The 21969-nt window shown below is 40.9% G+C and overlaps 1 protein-coding gene across 16 annotated transcripts in view; it reads right to left on the reverse strand.

Annotated features, from left to right (window-relative positions):
• EYA4 (EYA transcriptional coactivator and phosphatase 4) overlaps nucleotides 1–21969 on the reverse strand; it is a 614551-nt gene that overhangs the window by 44796 nt on the left and 547786 nt on the right. For all 16 annotated transcript variants that reach the window (XM_069235264.1, XM_069235265.1, XM_069235270.1 and 13 more), the window contains 2 exons: nucleotides 8715–8851; nucleotides 6337–6420 (listed from right to left, as the gene is read on the reverse strand). In XM_069235264.1, the coding sequence (XP_069091365.1) occupies nucleotides 6337–6420; nucleotides 8715–8851 (221 nt within the window). The remainder of the gene's footprint in view (nucleotides 1–6336; nucleotides 6421–8714; nucleotides 8852–21969) is intronic.

The raw sequence follows: 21969 nt of genomic DNA on the forward strand, positions 1-21969 counted from the left end.
TGCCAGAGCCCCACACACACTGTCTGCCAGAACACCTAGGTTCTCACAGTCAGTACACACTACTGTTCCAGTACTGGGACCTCGGGTGCAGCTCCATCAGTGCACCTCAGTTCTACCCCGGTGAGACCAATTCCTTTCCTATACTGGGACCCCGCTCACATATGGTTCCATTAGAGCAGCTCAATTCTAATATTAAGTCCCACTGCCAAGCCAATATTGGACCCAAAAGAGCAAAACACTGCTCAGCCAGTGCACTGTTGATGTGAACCACCACAGCTCCACCAGAATCCATCAATTCTAACATTCAGTGCACATTTCTTCTCAGTACTAAGACTCATACACATGCCCCTCACTTCTGTGGTTTAGAGGCAAAGCCACTCCCATACTGGACCCCACTCGCAGCTTCACCAGGGGACCTCAAAGCTAACAATCGGCAACACTGGCACGCCAATACTAGGTTACACACATAGCTTAATTAACATAACTCACTTCTGACCTTGTGTGCCCATTACTATTCCAGTACTGCAGCCCACATACAACTTTGTCAGTGCACCTCAACCCTAACCTGCAGCTCCCCATTATCCCAATACCAGGAGTTACATGGCGCTCTGGTTCTCATTCCTCACCAGCTGCCTTTCTGTTACTCCAGCACTGGGCCGGAACACAGCTCTGTCTTTACCCCCAATCCTGATCTGAAGCACCCCAATATTGCTGTATTGGGGTTCAGACACAACTCTGCTAATGCACTTCCTGCTGTTCTGCAGTGCCCCCTGCTGTTCCACTCTCTGACTTTTGTTTGAGGACTTGGGGAGCCAATTAAATCTGTTCTTAGCTGCCATCTTCATTTGGAAGGGTCTGTTTCACCTATCTCACTCTGTTCTTTCATTTACTCTGTTTACTCTCAATGTTTTCTTTCTCCCAACTTTTCTCTTTCCAGCTCTTAAAATCCAGACATTAACAGGTTTCCTCTTTCTTTTAACTGTTTATTTCTACTCATCTCCCTTTTTTTCCCTCTTCCTCCCTCCTCTTTCAAACTTGCAAAAATTTGGTTATGTCTTTCCTTGTTTCGTTCCTCTCTTTTTTCTTCATCAGGGGTTCATTTTTTCACAATTCATTTTCCTCTTCCCTTCATTCTTTCTTTGTCTTCTTTATTTGCTCTTTCCTTTGCCTCAGTATGCGTACTTTCACTTTTTTGTTTTTTAGATCTTTCTTCCATCCTTTCTCGGTGTTTTTCTTATGTTTATCTGTTAATTCATGTTTGACTAAAAATCCCTCTTTTTCCTGTCTGCATGTGGAAGCCACATGTAACTTGTCGGACCGAAGTGTCAAACTGGGTTTCCCATTCTGTGTCTGTGGGAAATGTGTCAGTACATACATGCCCTAGTTCTTTCGCTGATTGTTTCTCTCCCCAGCTCTTTTTTTCTCGAATGTTCATTTTTCTCTTTGTGTTCACACTTCTTTCATTATTTTTTCCTCTATCCTTCACTCGCTAGCTTCCTTCCCTTTTTTGTGTCTCACACGTTTGCTCTATTTCCTCTCTTAGTTGTGTTTTCGTTTTCTCAATCTTTCTTTCCCTTCTTTCTTTTATTTCTTTGCAACAGGTGTGGTGGCAACGGGGCCCAGAGACCTATGGACCTCACTCAGCTCTATTTACTGGTGTATTTTCCTACCAAAATTGCAGTCAACCATATTCCTTTCTTACTCCAAGGCCATGACACAGTTACTATGCCACTTGACCTCTCCAACTTTACTCCCGACTCTCTCTTTCCTTTCACCCTCCAATCCTCCCCAAATAATATTTTTGTTATGCTGTTTTGGGCATTACACTCTGATGCCACAAGTTTATTTCTGATAAAGGTTTTATGATAACTATATATGTTTTAAGATAGAGGAAGAAGGTAAATGGAAGTGCTTTAGTGAAAGGCTGGGCCACTGGAATTATATGGCAGGAAAAGATTACATTTTGAGGTAGGATTGACCAATTTACGTGGCAAGAAAAGTCCAGTTATGAATTTACAATGCCAACAGCTCTAACTCAAGAAAATGCAAGACCTATTGCACTGCAAATGCTTGTTTTTCTTTTGTCTTTCCCCCTTGTGCTGCATGGTGGCTGCAGCACTCACAGCACAAACAAGCACAACAGCGTGAACTCAATCGGAGGTATTGAAGAGCTGGTCACATTGTTCACAGTTACCTAATCAGAGTAATTTCTTGTGGCTCTCCCCTTCAAACACTTGAAATTGGTAAATGCTTTACATAAAATGGAAATCCTCAAAGTGAAAGTGGCTATCCCGACACAGCGGGAGAGCTGATACCACAATAATCACTGTACTCTGGAAATTCATCCCATAATCCTTTGCAGGGCAGTACCTTTACACAACAGTTTTGCTCATAACTCATAGTGGTGGTCTTAAGAAAATGTGACCACCACTAAAACGTTCATAACAACGTGCACTTTAGCTCTATATAATCTCTGCGTCCCCACACTATGTCAGTGGGGAACCCAAAATAATAACCCATCTCACCATTCAGTGTCTTTTTAAGCACTCTCAAGGCTAGAACCTTTTTTTTCCCGTCGGGAATAGCTTGTGTCTTAAGGGCCGTATTTGTAATATTGCACTAGGCCTCCTACCCCTGAAAATGTGTTATGTATTATGTTGTCTGCGGATAAATACATGGTTACACTGGAATATTTATCGCCATTTTCTTTTTGCGTGGTTATGCCCTCTAGGGGCTAACTATATAGTTACATGACCATGTTTCTTTCAAATGCTTTTTTCTTTATGGTGTCCTCTAGGGGCTGTTCTAAGCAGTACAGTCATATCAACATACTAAAATATTAATGGCAGAAAACCAGTCCCATAACGCTTTGCAGGGCACTATGTTTACATACATTTCTGCTCATAACTCAGCATGTGGTGGTCCTAAGACAATGGGTCCACCTTTGAAACATTGACCACAATGTGCTCTTTTGGTCTACATCATCTCTGGGTCCCCACACTATGTGAGGGGGGATTCCCAAATAACAACCCCTACCACCATTCATTAACTTTTTTAATTCTCTCATGGCTGGAACTTTTGTTTTACAGCTAGGAGAAGTTATGTTTTATGGGCCTTTTTTTATAATATCATTACAATAGGCCTGCTTGCCTCAAAATGTGTAATGCCCTATACCCTCCAGAGGCTAAATATATGGTTATACTACATTACTCTCGTGGATCGTATCTTGAAAGAACTGATAGCTAGACTGGTTAGGGTCACTGATGTTTCTTTATTTGCTTTTTCTTCAGATGTTTCTCACTTTGAAGTTCTTATTTTAGTTCCTGGTCTGGGGAGTCTTCTAAATACAGGCAATAATCCTCTAGGCCTGTCTTGTTTCTTAGGTTGGAAGGCGTACTCTGGGGCACTCATTTTACTCCAGTCAGCCCACCTCGGAAGAAGAGCGGGAGAAAACAAGGGTCCTTGATAAGCTAAGGGTGTTTAATGTTTGGGGTTATCGGGATGGGTAATGGGAAGTGCTCGTGATGGAAGGGTGGAGGGCCTCAAACTAGATTTGGGGTGAAAAACATGCTGTTGCATCGTGCGTAGGGGATCTTCATGGTGTCCCATCCACAGGAACCCAAAACCCCATCCTTAATGTATTATCTCTCCACTCCTCCTCCTTTCACACCCCTTCCCCTTTCTGGTCTTGTCTTTATATATGAAAGACCGTACCTTGTCCAGCCACGCTCCTATAGGAACATGGCGTGGTACACTGGTTTAGACACATCCTCCTTCTTCTCTCCAGGCCTGCTGTAGTGTTGCTACACCGTCGCCCTTGGGTTTTGCCTCTTTTTTGCTTTTGTCTTTCTGTTGCCTCGGGTCCCACATCTTCTTCGTCTTGCTTCCTGCAATCGGTCATCTCCTTCCTTTTGCTTCCCACCAGGTCACAGGCCTCCGTCCCTTCGCTACCCACTAGGTCACCGTCCTCCTTCCCCTTTTGTTCCCTGGAGCAGTTCCCACTTCCGGAGTATGGGCTCTTCAATGTGAGAGGTGTTACTCGTGTGATCCGAGATGTCATTCCACTCTGGAACCATCTCTGTAATTCTGTGACAATTACTTTCTCCTATTTGTTTCAGGTAGTTATGCTCCAAGGGCTGACTGTATGGTTACATGACAATGTTTCTTTCAAAGGCTATTTTTATTGTGGTGTCCTCTAGGGGTTGTTCTGAGCATTGCACTATAATATTTGCGGCACAAAAATGTGCCCCAAAATGCTTTGCAGGGCATTACTTTTACAAAACATTTTTGCTCATAACTCAGTCTGTGGTGGTCCTAGGAGAATGGGACCATTTTCAAAACACTCTTTGTGTCCACATCAACTCTGTGTCCCTACATTAGATTAGTGGGGACCCCAAAATAATGACCCCTCTCATCATTAAATGTCTCTTAGGCTTTCTCATGGCTAGAACCTTTGTTTCATAGCTGGAAGATGTTTTGTTTTAAAGTCTTTGTCTGTAATATCATTGCAGTAGCACTCTAGGGGCTAAGTATATGGTTACACTGCATTACTTTCTCCAGTTTTTCATGTATTGAACAATCTTGGTATGTTTGGGTGACCCTTCTAGTTTATTTCTCCGCTGTGGCTGCCCTTGTGTCTTTTTTTGAGGTGTTGTGTTAGTCAGCCAGGAACTCTAATAGGGTGGTGAAAGTGGTATTCTATTGGAATTAGCATTGAAGATTTAAATCAGGATGCTAAATGGCAACATTTTCATTTTTTGCTGCAGATAGAGGAAGAAGGTAAATGGAAGTGCTTTAGTTATATGCAAGGGCACTGGAATTATATGGCAGGAAAAGCCAAATGATGAGGCAGAGTAGACCAATTTATGTGGCAAGAAAATTCCAGTTATGAATTCACAATGCCAATAGCTCTAACTAAAGCAAATGCGAGACCTATGACATTGCCAATGCTTGTTTCTTTTTCACAGGACAGGATTGTATATATTTTCTTCATCTCTCACTTGTGCGTTGCTACCCCACTCAAATAACTGACCTCACTTACTCTATGTTGCTCCTCCTGCCCCTACCCACAGCTATTTTATTGCTTCCCGAATGTCAGCATTATGTACCTTTTATTTTTTTAAATTCCTGTCTGCCTCAACCCCCTCTATTACTCCCTTGTACACTCCCTGTTATTACCACTGCATTAACGTTCCACCCCACTCTTCCCGTCGCGGTCTTTTACATTTTTTAATCAATTTTTGCAGGGCCTCATAATGGCATTTAACCTAAGGTAGCTCCACTTTCAAAACGTGCCAGCTCATATTTAAATGTATTTGTTTTATTTATTGCTCTAAACTGCATCTGCCATCTTGGAATGGTAAATAGAAAGAGAAACCCAAAATAGCCACTGCGACATGCTGTGCATGCGCATACACCAGAACGCCTAGCTGTTATAGCATCATAACACATACATGCGCTTCATCATACTTCTTATTTTTGCTGATGTTGCAGAGCATCTGCAAAAGTCACTGCTAAAGTGAATAAGTAAATAAAAAAGCTGAGGCATTCCCAGGGGTAAGAGAGTCCTAAGAGTACTAATAATTTTTGGAACATTGCGATCAGAAGATCTGTTTCAACATCAAGTTGTTTTCTGTAGTCACCTATCAGAAGTGACTAAAGAGATATATAGAGGAAAAGGAAAACACATGGGTCTTTTGTGCCAAACTTAGGGGTGTAGAGTCGTACTCTGCCTTACAAGGCTTCATCGCCATGTTCCATATGGCAATAGACAATACGTTTTTATGAACTTTAAATTGTGTGACAATTTATTCTTGAAAATTACATGTAGGTTTACCATGTTTTATCAAAAGTTACTTATAAGGCTTCTCACGCAAATCTTCAGTTGCTTGAGAACTTTAGAAAAAGAAAAATACTATGTTTGGGCATCTTAGATAATGACAAAAGATTGGCTTTTGACAAACATTTTATGGAAAAAGAGAAAAGTGAATAATGAAACACCTCAGCCCTCTGCAAAATTACCTCATGAAGAGTTAAAAGTGAACGAGTGCTGGTACCCTGGATGGAGGAGGGAGTGTCTTTGCTTACAATTTATGCTGCTATAATGCGTCACTTCCATATATCAAATGGTTGCACTGATGTGAATAAAAGCATTACAAATACTTGCTGTAGTTTTCAACATATCCAAAGACTGATGAATATCTTATATTTCAGGCAACTATTTCAAATTAACAACATTCACATACAACTATAATTAAATTTCAGTTTATAAACGTACTTCTATAGAACATCCAATCTTCACATGTAGGCAAAATATTTTAAATACAACGTGCCTACCTTGCCATACTTCTGTGCATAAGATCCTGTAAGCAACGAATGGAAAATGATGATTGTTTCGTCTAAGTCCCACACAAACACTCGCTGAAAGTTGAAGGAATTCGCAATTTAGACCGTCAAACACAATATCAAACATAACATAGCACATACTTTAATGTCATTTGTCCAGTTTGACTACAATCATGATCCTAGCATGGAGTGAAAATGCACGAGGATAAATACTATTGAGGATTTCAAGGCATGCCTTTCCTTTCTTCCCAGCCATTACCCCAACGACAGTAAGGTCGAATTGAGCCTTCTTTATTTTTCAATGCTCTTATAAATTTAAGGCCAACTCCTGAGTAGACAAAGCAGAGAGGACTGATATAAATATGCATTTCATTCATAGGTAGATGCTATTTTCTCTGATTTACCACACAAAAGGTAACAAAAGCCAACTTAATAAACATGAATGTATTCGCTCCCATAAACTATTTTCTTGTCTTTGACCTTTTGCAGTGCTCCGCAACCTTTTGGCCGGGCTCGTGTAATACAAATACGATATAGATACAAATTATCTTCCTCCAATCAACTCTGGTGTCTACTGACCCACCCTCACTCTCAGTGCCGGACAGGTCTTTTATTCCACATGGCTTTTCCCTGGTGGGCCGAAGTACTTGGAGGTCAGTGGACATTTATCACATGAGACCTGTAGCTGAATTTAGAGTTCTGGGGCACCAACACACTTTTTTTTAACTTCATGTTAGAATTATATATTAAAAAATATGAATCAGCTAATACAGGAGAACAAATATAAGTCTTCTGGAGGGACAATCTGCCAGGGAACAGGAAAGGACCTCTACTTGATAAGAGATATTACCACTACACTGAAGTGCATTTGTGTCTGCAGTTAGATGGTTTTTACACACCATGCTGGGTTTCATTCTATTCTCTTTAAGTTTTATCTCTAGTGCACGGTCAACCTTCAAGGTTCCTAGTGTCAGACATTTCCTTGGCAAACAACCATCTTTCACAATTTCAACAGTGAAATCAGCTATTATTGAGAGAGTTATATTGAGAATATAAGTCCTAAGACATTTCATTGATAGGTAGATGCTATTCTCTTTGGTTTGCCACACAACAGAAAACAAAAGGCATCCTAAGATACATGAATGAATCATTAATATTTATAGATGGTTCTCTATAGGATAATGGAATTATTTAGCGGATATCCTTGTTTCATATGAGGACAAACGCAGCAGTTTTAGCATCAATGCTTATCAGTAGTTGCAAGCAACTCACACTCTTAATACAAGGCCACGTACCCGCCAGGTTTTCAAATGCTAGTATGTAATTAGTACTTTTTTCTTTTTTAAAGTTTTGATACTAGTGGTTCCACTTACAGATTGAAGAATCTGGGGGCAAGTGGTGATTAGTGATATGCCAAAATGATTATGGTACACACTGATGTAATGCTTGGTGCATTGTGCACAGTGCTAGGCATTCTACTTTGGTTGCTGCAGGGACAGTGAAGCATGGGATATATTGTTCTAAAGCTGAAGATGAAAAAGCACTCAAGTCACTAGATTCTGTGGACGCTGAAAGCAGTGGATTGGGTACTCTAGACCCTGAGATTCACACTGTTTCCATAATCAGTTTGTAACATGCTAATACAAGGAATGGTAACAAAAAATCTCAAAGGCTTGGCAACTTGAAAATCTTCATGAGAGTTTTCAGATGGAAGAACAAACTTTCAAAAGATACTATCGGGGGAGGGACAAGGACAATTCTGCTTCCATTACGGCTCCTGGGTTGTTCAGCAATGGTCCAGAGGGGGAATGACTGAGAACTTGTGGCAAGCTCTATTTCTGTGAGTGATTGAACGTAGCACCTATACATAATCAGTGATACATTGAAACAAGGTCTATTTATACCAGACCTAATAAAGTCAACTTTGGCTTCAGAAGACTCTATGTTTAGCTTTTTTGTGTGTAATAACAATATCGGCTGCAAAGATGCTGACAATATAACATAACAAATAGCTTAACCTAATATGAAAACAATTGCTAGTGTGCCTCGCACACTCATACTGTACAGCATGAAATTCAATGCAAAACTTACATGACATGTTTAAATCCAAAGTTCTGAAAATTGAGCGGAGTGACAAAATGCCTGTTAGTCCTACAATGTAAGTGAACAATAATTCTGTGCTTTCAAATAAATTAATGAAAAAAAACCTAGCTGTCGATGTTAACAGAAACTGAAAATGGCTGAGATAAGGCATTTTCGTTCACTTATGCATAACTGTTATACCAGACACACAGAGGATGTTATGGGTTTTCTAGTAACAGATCAATAAAGCACAATACAACCGAATAATCATTTGAAATGAGAAATACCTCTAAGTCGCTGTCTGGCGGGGGTGATGGATTATTTTTCCTACCCCTTCCTCGTGATTTTGACGCAGATGTCCTACACGTCCTCTCATCAAGATCTTTTATTGGTGTTGATGGACTTTGAACTGTATCAAACTCTCCTGTAAAATCATCACAATTTTGAATGTCGCTCACTGAGTTCAGATATAAATTATCAAGTAGTGAAAAGCAGCATAAATGGGTACATCATGATTCCATCCCAAACAATATAACAATCTTGAGATATCCCTCTGTGATAACGTAATACTTACACGCCACAGCATTTCCTATACTATTAATGTCCGTGACTCTACTATAACATGAGGTCCTAGAAACAATGCTCCAGACCATGAAGCCTTCAATTTAATTTTAAAAGTGTGACACAAGATGCTCCCTTACAGACCTATGCTCCCACATTGGCTTGGTCTTGCTCTTCAAAATGTCCCCCGTGTGCACGGCCCTCAACACAGAAACATAGTCAGGTGGTCACGGAGAATGTTTTAGAGCAGCAATTTCACCAGGTATTTCAGAGAAAACTGGGTAATAAAAAAACAAGGGCTAGTGGTTTAAAACCTATTACTGAGGCATTTACAAAAAACGAAAACAGATTTAAAACCATAAAAAAGCTTACATAAATAAAAAAGCTTTCTACTAAGCATCATCTTAGATTTGAGCAAAAATTACACAATCAACAGCAAATGGAACAGCCCATGAAATGTTGTCTCATGTCTGACATTCCCGAACTTCGTTTGAAGTGGACACCCAGTGGATATTTCAAAAGAAAAGAAGTAGACACCTTCTGAAATTGATTACTATTGTTTGAAATTCTTGACTTGGAAAATACCATTACCCAGGAAAGACTATTACATGTTCAAGATTCGCATCAGGCTTTTTTTTCACCAATAAAACATTTTTACACAAGAGTTATCTGTGTGGATCATTGTTTCACTTCAAGTGTCTATTTATCTTATGGTTTACTGTAAAGGGCTCAAATGAACAACTGCCATCTTAGAGCATTGGGGAGGGGAACAAAAGTTTACTGACAGGAAAAACGATTGCATTATTAATAAAGTTCTCAGGCTATCTCCAAGACTGTGCCGGAATCTATACAGAACATCACACCTTCTTTGAACCCCTACTCTGACTGTGGTACCACAGCTCTAAGAGGTGGAGCACATTAACAATGAAGCACGGAAAAGAGAAACAGCCACCAGACACAAGAGCATTTTGTCAGTGCTTTCAGTCTCAAGCCAATCGTCATCTTCACTAGTTTTTTGTGTTCATAAAATCTTCGCAGTTGCGAAAGTCTGAGTCACGAAGAGAGCGTAAAGTGTAAAACACCTCTAATAACTATCCCTTTTAGCAAGGAGTATAATGCAGCGTTCAACAATTACTGGGTACTATTTGCAATCTGCAAATATTAAGGACCATATCTCAAGAAGGACAGTAAAGGGATTAAAAAAAATGTATATTTTGCATCAGCCCTTCTCTCTGAACCACTGGCACCACCAGAAGGCAGCAATAACCTGTTTTCCTTATGCAGGGGCGGCTGCTAGCACTGCCACCTTGAACACCAAACGCAATGTTTTTACTTGCTAATGGACTGATGGATTCCGATCCTGAAATCAATCTTTAGAGCAACCGCCTTAGCACAAGAAGTCCTGCTTTCTTGGCACGAAAGTACAATGTGGTGACCTATAAACAGAGTGACAAGTTGTTATGTTTACTATGTAGTTGGAATTTAGAATACAGGGCTTGGGGTGGTGGAATGTGGAACAGAGGGCTTGGGGAAGCTCGTGGGGAATGAGATCGGAGGTTGGCATGTTGCCAACAACACGCGTTGTGGTGGCTCCTGTATTTGATTCACAAATAAACTTATTTTCCGCTCTTACCTCGCTTCATCACGTTCCTGGATCACAACAATTTTGGCGACAAGGGGTTCATACTGCTGGAGCCACTGCGGAACCTGCGCGAGCCTTCGGCGTACCTTCTTGTTTCCATTTACAAAACTGAAGACTTTCTCTGTCAGTAAGCTGCAATCCTACAATCGCTCGACACGAAGGTCGTATTGTCTTATTGTTTTTTTTTTAACTACGCCTTGAGATAAACTTGCACGAGCCCGCACTACGACCAACGAGCGCGTGAGCAGGGTGTGCGCGCGTCCGTCTATTCGCCGATCGGATGATTCAAGTTTACTTTGTTTCCTAGCAACCGGAAAGCTCATGTGGAAGAGCCTTCGTCTGCCCAACGATTGCTAGGCAACGGACTGTTATCTTTGCCGAGGATTTTCACGTTACTGTTGAAGTTTTACAAGGAATACAAGGCTTACAAAAACGGCGGATCTTACCTTATGAAAGTTGTGGCGGCTTAATATTATCTTGTTATTTGTACTTTAAAAGGTGTGGTGCGGTTAGACAGGAATTAGACAGTAATTGTCTGTTTCCTTTTCACTGCTCATTGTCTAAAGTCAACCAAAGTTCTAGGATTGACTGGTTCTTATTCACTACGTTTTGTTCTTCATACTTTAAAGGTCTATTTGTCTTCCAAAACTGGTTCTGAGATTTGATAAGCAACCAAGCATCGTTGTTTTACGACACAAATTTTTCAAGAGGGCCCAGTTGCAAAATGAATCCATTGATGAATTTGTCAGAGCACTTCGTAAATTATGCGCACAATGCCAGTTTGGCACATTTCGGGATCAACTTGTCAGGGATCAGCTGATAGGACATTGTGTTGACAAACACATCCAGCAAAGACTACTTACAATGGGGGACCCTTCACTCGAAGATGTGATTAAGCAAGCTAAGAGTATTGAATTGGCTCAAGCATCTCTTAAAGAACTATCAGCTCAGCGCAAGGAAGAAGAGAAAGTCAATATCAATGTTGTCTCTGCGCGCAAAGAACTTAAATCTGTGACCAATCAATTTTTCAAACGAACAAATATTTGCTTTAGATGTGGGAATTTTCCACATGCAAAAGACTCTAAAGGTTGTCCAGCCAAGAGCGTTGTGTGTCATAAATGTGATCACATAGGCCACTTCGCTAAGGTGTGTCAGAGTAGTGTGAGCAAGAATATCAAAGTTAACAGTGTGTGTGAAGCCAGTGAAGTATCAGAACAAAGTTTGGAAAGTCAGTTCCATGATATGATTGTTGTGGTCACAGATGAACAGGCTGTTTCAGGTAATCCTGAAGAGTGTGTTGACCCCTATGTGGACATTGCTGTGGGTGGCAAGATTCTTCATTTGCTCGTTGATTCTGGTGCACGTATTACCATGGTGACATCAGACTTATTTAAGAAGACGTGGGGTTCTAGGAAATTATTTCCACCTGACAGAGCTCCTGTCTCCTACGAGGGTAGGAGGATAGAACTTGAAGGTTTCATTGAAGATATTTTGGAGTTCAAGGGGCGCAAAATCCGGGGAAAAGTGTATGTTGCTGTAAAGGGTCTTAACATATTAGGGTGGTTCCACCAAGGCCTCTTTGGTATGGTACTCAGACCGGGTACCAGTGAGCAAGTAATGGTGGTTAAAGATTGTGGTGGTCTAAATCTGCAAATCTTGCATAAGACATTTCCTGGTGTGTTTAAAAAAGAACTGGGATGTATCAAGGGTTTCAAACATAGGATCAAAATCAAACAGGGCGCCATTCCCATTAAGCACAAATTGAGAGCAATCCCTTTCAGCTTGAGAGAGGATCTTAAATTAGAGTTGGATAAATTACAATTGGCTGGGGTAATTGAACCGGTGGAGTCCAGTTTGTGGTTGTCTCCCATTGTGGTTGCTCGCAAACGCAGTGGCGAAATGCGCTTATGCGTTGACTTAAGGAGTTTAAACAAGGAAATATGGGTCAACTCTTTTCCGTTGTCCAGTATTAACGACTTGTTGGGTAAACTCAATGGTGCAGAATGGTTTTCCAAGATTGACTTGGCTTCAGCGTACCACCAAGTTGTTCCTGAAGAAGATCTAAACATTGTACTGCTTTCAACACTCCCTTTGGTACTTTTCAGTTTCGCAGGATGCCTTTCGGTCTTGCGTCTGCAGCTTCAGTTTTCCAGCGCATCATGTCACAACTATTGAGGGATATTGAAGGGGTCCTGGTGTTCCAGGATGATGCACTTATTTTTGCTAAGCAATTGACAGAACACGACGCAATACTTAAATTAGTATTACAAGTCTTTGAGGAGAGTGGGGTTGTTGTAAAAGATGAGAAGTGTGAATTTTGGAAGAGGAAAATTGAGTTTTTGGGACACATTGTTTCATCGGAGGGTGTCAAACCAAGACCTGGTCTAGTCGATGCAGTTAGGAATTGTCCTCCCCCTAAAAATAAGGACGAGTTGCGCTCTTTTATGGGCTTATGCAAGTTTTATTCCAGGTTTATTCCTAATTATGCCTCTATGATGAAGTGTTTGTCTAACATGATGAAAAATAGAGTTGCGTTTGTTTGGGACAAAGGTTGTGAAGACACTTTTGATTTAGTGAAGTATGAAATGACCAATGCTAAAGCTCTATGTCCTTACGATCCCCTGTTAACGTGTAAAATAATGGTTGATGCCAGCAAATATGGGTTGGGGGCTGTTCTCGTCCAAGATACTGAACAAGGAGAAGTAACTATCGGTTATGCATCTAGAGTGCTGAGAGAGGCAGAGTTGAATTACTCTGTTATTGAAAAGGAGTTATTGGCGTGTGTCTGGGCAAGTGAAAAGTTCAGAAGTTATGTTTGGGGAAGGAAGTTTGTGATTGTGACCGATCACAAACCGCTGCTTTATATTTTGAGTGGTGACAAAACTAATTATACTACCCCGCGCATTGCTCGTCTTACTACAAAATTTTGCAATACAATGTTGAGGTTAAGTTTTTACCGGGTAAACTTAATGTAAGGGCTGATTTTTTCTCTAGATTACCCATTGAGGACTTGGATGATTTTGATTCTGAGAATGATAGAGAGGACTGTTTCGTTGCCAGCGTGGATCTTCCAGTATTCAAGACTTTTAGCAAAACTGATTGGGAGATAGCAGTCCGGGATGATCCGATTTTAGTTCAAGTTAAAGAATTTGTGACTAATGGTTGGCCGAAAGAGAAAAATTTTCCTTTACCGCTACAACCGTTTTGTAAGGTTGCGGATGAGATCTCAATTGAAGATCAGATAATTTTGAGGGGTGAGAGGTGCATTCCACCGTTTGGTATTCGTTCTGGGTTGATTAATTCAGCACATGAAGGTCATTTTGGAGCTACTATGACCAAAAGGAGGTTAAGAGAGAGTTATTGGTGGCCATCTATGGATAAAGATGTAGATGTTGTGGTTAAGGGTTGTGTCATTTGCAATTCTGCTGAGAAGGGATTGAAAGTTTGTACCCCGCCTTTACACCCTATTCAGGTTCCGGAAAGGCCTTGGTCTAAACTTGGTATTGATATGATTGGGTCATTTAATTTTCTTCCTCATAATTTGCGTTATGCCTTTGTTCTCATGGATTATCACAGCAGGTGGCCAGAGGTTTATTTTTGTGCCGCTCCGTCAGCGACCAATGCGGTCAATTTTCTTAAAGAGGTTTTTATGCGCGAGGGTTTCCCGAATACTATTATTTCTGACAATGGGGTACAGTTTGTTAATTCTGAAATGGAACTCTTCTTACGGCAAGCTGACATTAGACATTTGAGAAGCTCATTATATCATCCCCAAACTAATGGTTTGGTCGAAAGAATGAATAGGGTTGTTGGGGATTGCATAAAATGGGCTAGACTCAATAATTATGACATCCAACAGGCGATTAGCACCATGTTGTGGGTTTATCGTTCCACTCCTCATTCCTTGACTAATGTGTCTCCTTTTGAAGCGTTAAGAGGTCGCAAACCTACTTCCACCTTGTTTCCATCTTGGTTAGCAAGTTCATTGAAAAATAAAGGAAAGAGTGTAATGAAAGGTGGTGTCAGTTGGGAGAATGTGGAGTCAGGACAGCAACGCATGAAGAAGAGATACGATGTGATTAAAGCCACTAAGTTGCAGGTGTTTTGTCCTGGAGACTTAGTACGTATATCAGTAAACCTTTTAGGGTGAGAAAAGTGTGTGGAAGTGCGATCATGCTTGATGATGGTCGGTGGTGGAATATGTCAAAGATTGTAAAGGTGTCCGAGGATTTTTCTCCAAGTGCTAGTGGTCAGCGTGATTATGGTGAGGGATGTAAAAGTGGTAATTCGAAGGTACATGTGCAAAATTCACATAGGTCTAGTACTCAAAATTCAGCTACAAATTTTACAGAAGGGTGTTTGCGTAGATTTTCCCAGGAAAAGTTTTTACCATGGAAGTTGAGGTCTGTTGAGTGATGGTTGCTGCTTTAGTCTCTGTGCTCACAACAGAGTGTTTTCAGGAATTGTTCAATATTTATGTTAACAGTTAGATATTTGTTTTTTTTGTTATGTTTGTTATTTATTTATTTTTTAAAAAGGGGAGAGATGCTATGTTATGTTTACTATGTAGTTGGAATTTAGAATACAGGGCTCGGGGTGGTGGAATGTGGAACAGAGGGCTTGGGGAAGCTCATGGGGAATGAGATCGGCGGTTGGCATGCTGCCAACAACACGCGTTGTGGTGGCTCCTGTATTTGATTCACAAATAAACTTATTTTCCGCTCTTACCTCGCTTCATCACGTTCCTGGATCACAACACAAGTCCAACTCTAGATCCTAATGTACAATTAGTTTGATCAACACAGAACCGAAAATGTAAAACAACTGCCCACGGTTCTATTTGCAAACCTTGTTCGAGGAGAAAAACACTAACCAATGTTCAAAGTGATCTTAGGGAAGGGCTACAATGGTTGAACAAGTCTTTAGCATCCAAAGTGAAAACCACTATAACTGTCTTCGGTCAATTCTAGGAGGGTATTCAATACTATCAATTGTAAGATCCTATTATCAAAACTAGAGAACCGACGAACGGGCCCAGTCATGAGCTCCACAATACAACAGCTTTATTTAAATAACACACACACATTAAGTTTGGCCAAAACGATCGCCAGCAAACGTGTATAAGACGGCTGCCTATTTGCTCCAGTGTTATACAATCTCTATATCAATGATAGCTATGATATCCTGACTTATAAGAGCATACATACCAAGATTAGGGAAAAGGAAGTTCCTGACATTGATGGACACAGACTACTCTGTGCTCGCTGCAAGAACCCCAGATGCTTTGAGAGCACTACTAATAGCAGCTAAAAAATCCTTTCCACAAAATGAATTGATCAGTAGTGGAGACAAATCTAATATGATGATTCAAACAGAGCATTACTATACAAGACAGCTTCTAACTCAACAGGAAAAATTAGAAACCGTGAAATCTTATCAATATCTGTGAAAAAAACTTGAGCCTGGACAAAGCACTTACATGATGTTGTCACTGGACTGAGACAGCAGTCAGGGGCCCATATAGCTTTGCCAATCACCAAAGAAATAACACAATAATCTATCTGGCTAGAGCAAAGAAGGAGGAGTTCTAATGGATGGAGAGGAGCTGTGGTGCAAATAATTATTCACATGAAATACACCCGGGATTAAAGAACTGAAAGCAAATCCTAGGCAGTCAGAGTGGACCAGCAAAACATTATCCTTAGCAGTGCTCCTGTGTGCCACTAGGTGGCACACTATGGTGCCAGGCTGACTACACACTGCCTCAGAAGTGACAGAGCGAGCCACATATCCACCACTCCTTTAGTGCGGACACCAAATTCTTATTTTTCTCTTACTACCTCCTGAGAAGTGAAGAGTGGTCAATGATTAGTAACACTGTGCTGATCACTAACTTGGACCTTTCCAGATGTCAAAAAGAGGCCGGTCTACAGAACAGGGAGGTGGAAAGGCAGTAAGGAGTCTGCGGTTAGAGCATAGACCAGAAACAGCGTAACCAAAAGTAAATACATTTTTCTTCTCATATAAATTTCTATCTACAGATTCCTCACCTTAGACTAGATACCAAAGCAGAACTTCCCCAAGGTGTAGGGTCTGTAGAGCGTCTCAGACCAAAAACTCTTGCAGGACAGTGTGGATGAAATGCCCTTCCAGTAAGACCTAGGTGTCAACACAGTAGGGCACTGATGCACACATCATAGCCCGATATATGTCCAAATCAGACACTGTGATGTCAATGCAGCAGTAGCAGCCTTAACCCTGGCAGAATGGGTTATGACCTTCCAGAAGCTGCTTTTTGGCCAGTGTGCAGCAGATCATAATGCAGAGGACTATCCACCTCTACAAGGTCCTCTACTCTTTCTTCACAGTTTAGGGCCCCACAAAAAAAAGTTGAGTGTCCACTTGATGATCCTTAGTTTCATCAATTTAAAAGCCCAAAGCCCTCCTGTGGTTCAGCCAATCAAGCCTGTTCTCCCTTTTCAAGGGATTAGGAGAAAAATGGACTGCAGGCAGTGACTGATGCCCAATTTGGAAGAGAGTCAATTTTTTTTGCAAGAATGCCGCTCAAGTCCTCAGCACCAACCTGTCCTGTTGCAGTGAAAGTGCTATAAGCTCACTCACGCACTGAGCTGACGTAAGCACAATGACGAAGGTGCTCTGTCAAGTCAAAAGCCACAGCAAGCAGCTATGCATCATCTCAAACTGCACATACTCATGACCAGGATTAGGTCCCATTGTGGCATCACAAAACACTCTGGAAGCAACATGTGTGTGAAACCTTGAATAAATCTCATCACAACTTCTAATTTAAACAAGGACGGATGGTCTGGAAAATGCAGAAAGACTGAAAGGGATGACAAGCAATCTTTAACACTTCTTTCTGAAAGATGTGGGGGGCCAATGATTTTAAAAAACGAAAGGATGTCCAATGACTTTGCTGGTAAGGAGTTAGTCTTGCACATGCAACACCAGGCCACAAATTTGTTGCTGTGCCCAGCATAAATGGATTTCGTGGTAGGGCACCTTATGGAAAAGATGACATCCTTGCATGTAGACTGAGCAGATCTGGGGGGGTGACCCTGCCATGTCGCTGAGAAAGGAGGATTTCCAGAAGGGGAAGCCTGATCGGAGGACAGATGCTCATGCCAGAAGGTCTGCGTGCCACACTTTCCTGGCCCACTCTGAAGCTGCTAAGATGACTTGGGCCTGGTTGTTCCTGATCTCTGTCAGAACTTAAGGCAAGAAAGGCAGACATAAAAGGGTTGCATGGTCAACTCCAGTCGGAACACATCTCTGGGACCACGGCCATTCACAAAGTATAGATTACTAAATTTCTGTTCTGAAGCTGGGTGAAAGTAATGCAGTACAGACTACCAGTGACACTGATGTTAAAAGTTCATACCTTGATTGCAATGTGTTTAGGGCAGAAGATGATACATGGACAATATGTATCTTTTATGTGCACTTGATCTAAGTCAATTTAAGACTGGGGTGCAAATTAAGAGTTTGGAGGGTAGGGGAGGCCTTCTGTCAAACTCTTTGGGTTGGAAAACCGCCACACCGGTTTTCCGCCCCCCAGCCTTATTGTGAGTTTTCCGCTGGCCTCGAGGAAAACTCACCAAAACATTGACGCAGGTTCGTTATTGAGCCAGCAGCAATGTTGCAATGTGTCGGGTACACCCGGCGCGCTTTTCACTGCCAGTAATTCGGGCAGTGAAAAGCGCAACTAGCTGTCCATGGGGGCTCCTGCACTGTCCATACCAAGTGCATGGGCAGTTCATGGGGCCCAGCACCCTGTTTCTGCCAGCCTTTTCATGGCAGTGGGATCGCTATGCAAAAGCCGGCGGAGAGGGGACTCATAATCCCCCGGCTGCCCTGATGGATTAAGACCGCTGGCACCACCAGGCTGTCGTCTGGCGGCAACCTGCCGGTGCCGGCTGTTGGACTGTGGTGGCTCCGCCAGGGTCGTAATGTGGAGGCCAGACCGCTACTTTGGTGGCGGTCCGACCTCCATCGTGAAACTGTAATGAAGGGTTGGGTGTTATGCAACTAGCCACGTGTAAAAGGAAATGCCACACAAATGGAACATATTCAGGTTCATGCAACTGTGATGCCCCAGCCTTCAATCAATATTCCTTGATCTGCTTTTATGAATTTGTTTTTTAAAGGATTTTAGGAACAGCTGGCTGATGCTATTGCTAAAGAGAAATCAGATGTGTTCTTCTAAGGAGACCTTACTATTTTATAGGGCCACAATGGTACAATAATTACTTTAAATGTAGCCAATAATTTAGTGACTTTTGAATTAATGGGGACAAAATTATGGAAATGAAATACAATAAAAGGTCCACCAAATGCATGTGTCCTGGCTTACTGTTTCTACTATTAAGTACTTTTTAGAATATATTAGTTCAAAGTATTGATACACCAAATGTCCTCTGCTTAAAAAGGCTTTATAATTCTATTGGACCATAACTATACATCAATCACTTGATGCCTGGATTAAATAATCCATTAGAACAGTAACAACTGCTAATCAGTGGCAATGCTGACTCAATGTGTAGGGGCCTCTTCTTTAAGAGGGTTAATTAAGGTTGTCTGCATGTCCATAGATCTGGTCTAATGCTGAATAACACTTCAGGGGAACAAACAGTGAACTTGAGCATTATCACAGGGTTCTTGCAGATGTGCTGTTATATAGGGAGCTGCCAAGACCACGGCCCTCGAACAGGGAGCCAAGAATGTGCTTCTGCCAGAGGGCTCTAGGCCAGGTGGGTGCTTCCAGAGAGAAGGGGATTCAAAGGGTGGGCATCTCAGCAGCAGGCTGCACCAGGAAACAATAGTTGAGAGTTGCCCTCTCTATTTAATGTCTGTGATTTACACTCAAAGAATTGCTCACTTATAGAAGCCTTCCCTTATCAAAACAGTATTTGTAGCATATATTTCAGAAAGCTGCACATTATCAATCTCATTAAGGCCAATTCAGTCTTCCATCATTTTGAGGTCAGTTAATTAACCCAGTAAACTGAGTAATAACAATATATTTTATTTATAGTACTTAGAAACAGACAAAAAGGGGTATGAAGTGCTATATAAAAAAAGTAATTCCACCTGCATACCTTGAGGGTCCGATTCACAAAGGTAAACTTAAACCTGAAGTCAAAGTTTAGGCCTTACGTCAACTTTAGACCTGAAGTCTCAGTTAGATTGGCTAAGTTTAGACCTGAAGTCTAAGTTTAAACCTGAAGCCTAAATTTAGAGTTGAAGTCTAAACTTAGACTTCAGGTCTAAACTTAGATGTCGGTTTATGTTTTCTTTTGTGAATTGGCACCTTAGAGAATACCATATATATATAGTAGCGCCTGTAGCGCCTGAATCCAGTATCTAATTACAACACAGTTTTGCATTTTTAACAGGCATGTAGACTGCCATATACATATATATGGCAGTCCACATGCCTGTTAAAAATGCAAAACTGTATTGCAATTAGATACTGGATTCAGGCGCTACTGTCGAGTTTCATAAACCAATTGGTATTGAAATGGGCAACACAACTGTGGGGTGGGTGCTATTTTGCCGGTTTGAGGGGTCAATACACATATGAGGATTGTAATTGTGTCTTTGTGGTGTTTATGCACTACACATTTAGACGGAATCATACTTTGACTTCTAGGTTACCAAGATGCTCCTCACTGAATTTGCTCTAAGAAGAATTTATATTTTAATTCCTTCTTACTGACCATTACATTATTCGCTGCTGCTGCAAATTCTATATGCTTTCAGTCAATTTCAATTCAGTCTCACCTGCTCATCTGTTTCCATTATTTCCATTATCACTAAGGATTTCATTGCATTGCCACCTTTTGCAATAAGTGTCAAGCTATATCTGCCACTCATGCTCCCACCTAAAAGGGGAGATTCACACCACAGCCCCTTCCTTTTGTTCCCCCCATACTCCCTACTGTCGTCTGTTGATTCTGAGTGATCACGTTAATTTCCACACATTAGTTGAATACACCAGCTTTGCCCATTTTGTTTTAACTCTTCATTTCACAACAATGCACCGGAACCAGGTACTCCATCCCATGTTTCAATTTAACTTGTAACACATTGTGTGTTTGTTTCAAACAGTTTTCCTTCAAATTGCTGCTTTAAGTTTTTATGCCAAACTTTTGACACCTGGATCAAAGTCTCATCTTTTAAAATGTCATTAGGTCACTTTGTGGCATGCCACTTTAAACACAAATATATGAAAATATGAGAAAGTAAAATATTCCATATTTGACTCTTAACTGTTATAGTTAAAACGCTCACTAATGACTGGGAAGCCAGCCAGATGAGCATCCTTAGTCTTATGTTTTGAAGACACAAAAACCTCAGTCATGAATATCTGAAACAGGTGTGGCCTGGTCTGGATACTTAGAATGTTCTCTGACAGATTGGTGCTAATGTCATTGATTCCAGTGATATTAGGCTTTTTTTAACTTGGTAGTTTGGTAAGATTTTGGACTGCTGGGGGTAGGTCTGAGCTTACTGACTGATTGAAATATTAAAGGATCTTTAATATTGGCTCCGTTACATTTTTTAGAAGCTTTCTATTCGCTGTGATCACACAAATGCACGTTTGCTTTTGTGCACTAGGCAATATTATTTCTTTGGACAACTAAGCAGGAGCTGTGAGTAGAAAATTGGTTGAGAAATCTAACGAGATTGACTAGCATTAACAAGAGCTTTTTATTATCCCCCAGAAGTATTATACACAGTTTTATACGATCTGGAATAACTATAGTGGGTCTTATGACTCTGTATTGATCTTATCTATAATGACAGTGCTTTTTTGTATTCTTCTCTCAATACCCTTATTCTTTGCTGCTTCTTTTTCTACCAAAAATATATGGCTTACTCTGTTAGCATTTACTTGGCTGGTAACAAACTCTACTTGTTTCTGCATTCTCCCTGTTTGACGTACTCCAACTGTTATTAGACTCATTGTACTTTCCTTATTAATTAAATAAAATATAAGAAAATAAATATATTTTAAAGAACATTCCATGCAACAAAGCCATGGGCTATTGTTGTTTATTTAGGTGTTTTGTATTATCATTTGTAACTAAGGGCCTGATTACGATCTTGGCGGATGAGATACTCCATCACAAACATAACGTATATCCCATCCGCTGTATTACAAGTTCCACAAGATGTAATACGACAGATGGGATTTCTGTCACGTTGTCCACAAAGATCGTAATCAGGCCAAGATTTTGAAACGTCACAAAGGCACAGAACAGAAGAAACAAAGGAAATACACTGACAATGGACAACACCAATGGTTATGTCCT

This window comes from Pleurodeles waltl, chromosome 5 (genome assembly GCF_031143425.1).
Source record: "Pleurodeles waltl isolate 20211129_DDA chromosome 5, aPleWal1.hap1.20221129, whole genome shotgun sequence".
NCBI classification, from domain to species: domain Eukaryota; kingdom Metazoa; phylum Chordata; class Amphibia; order Caudata; family Salamandridae; genus Pleurodeles; species Pleurodeles waltl.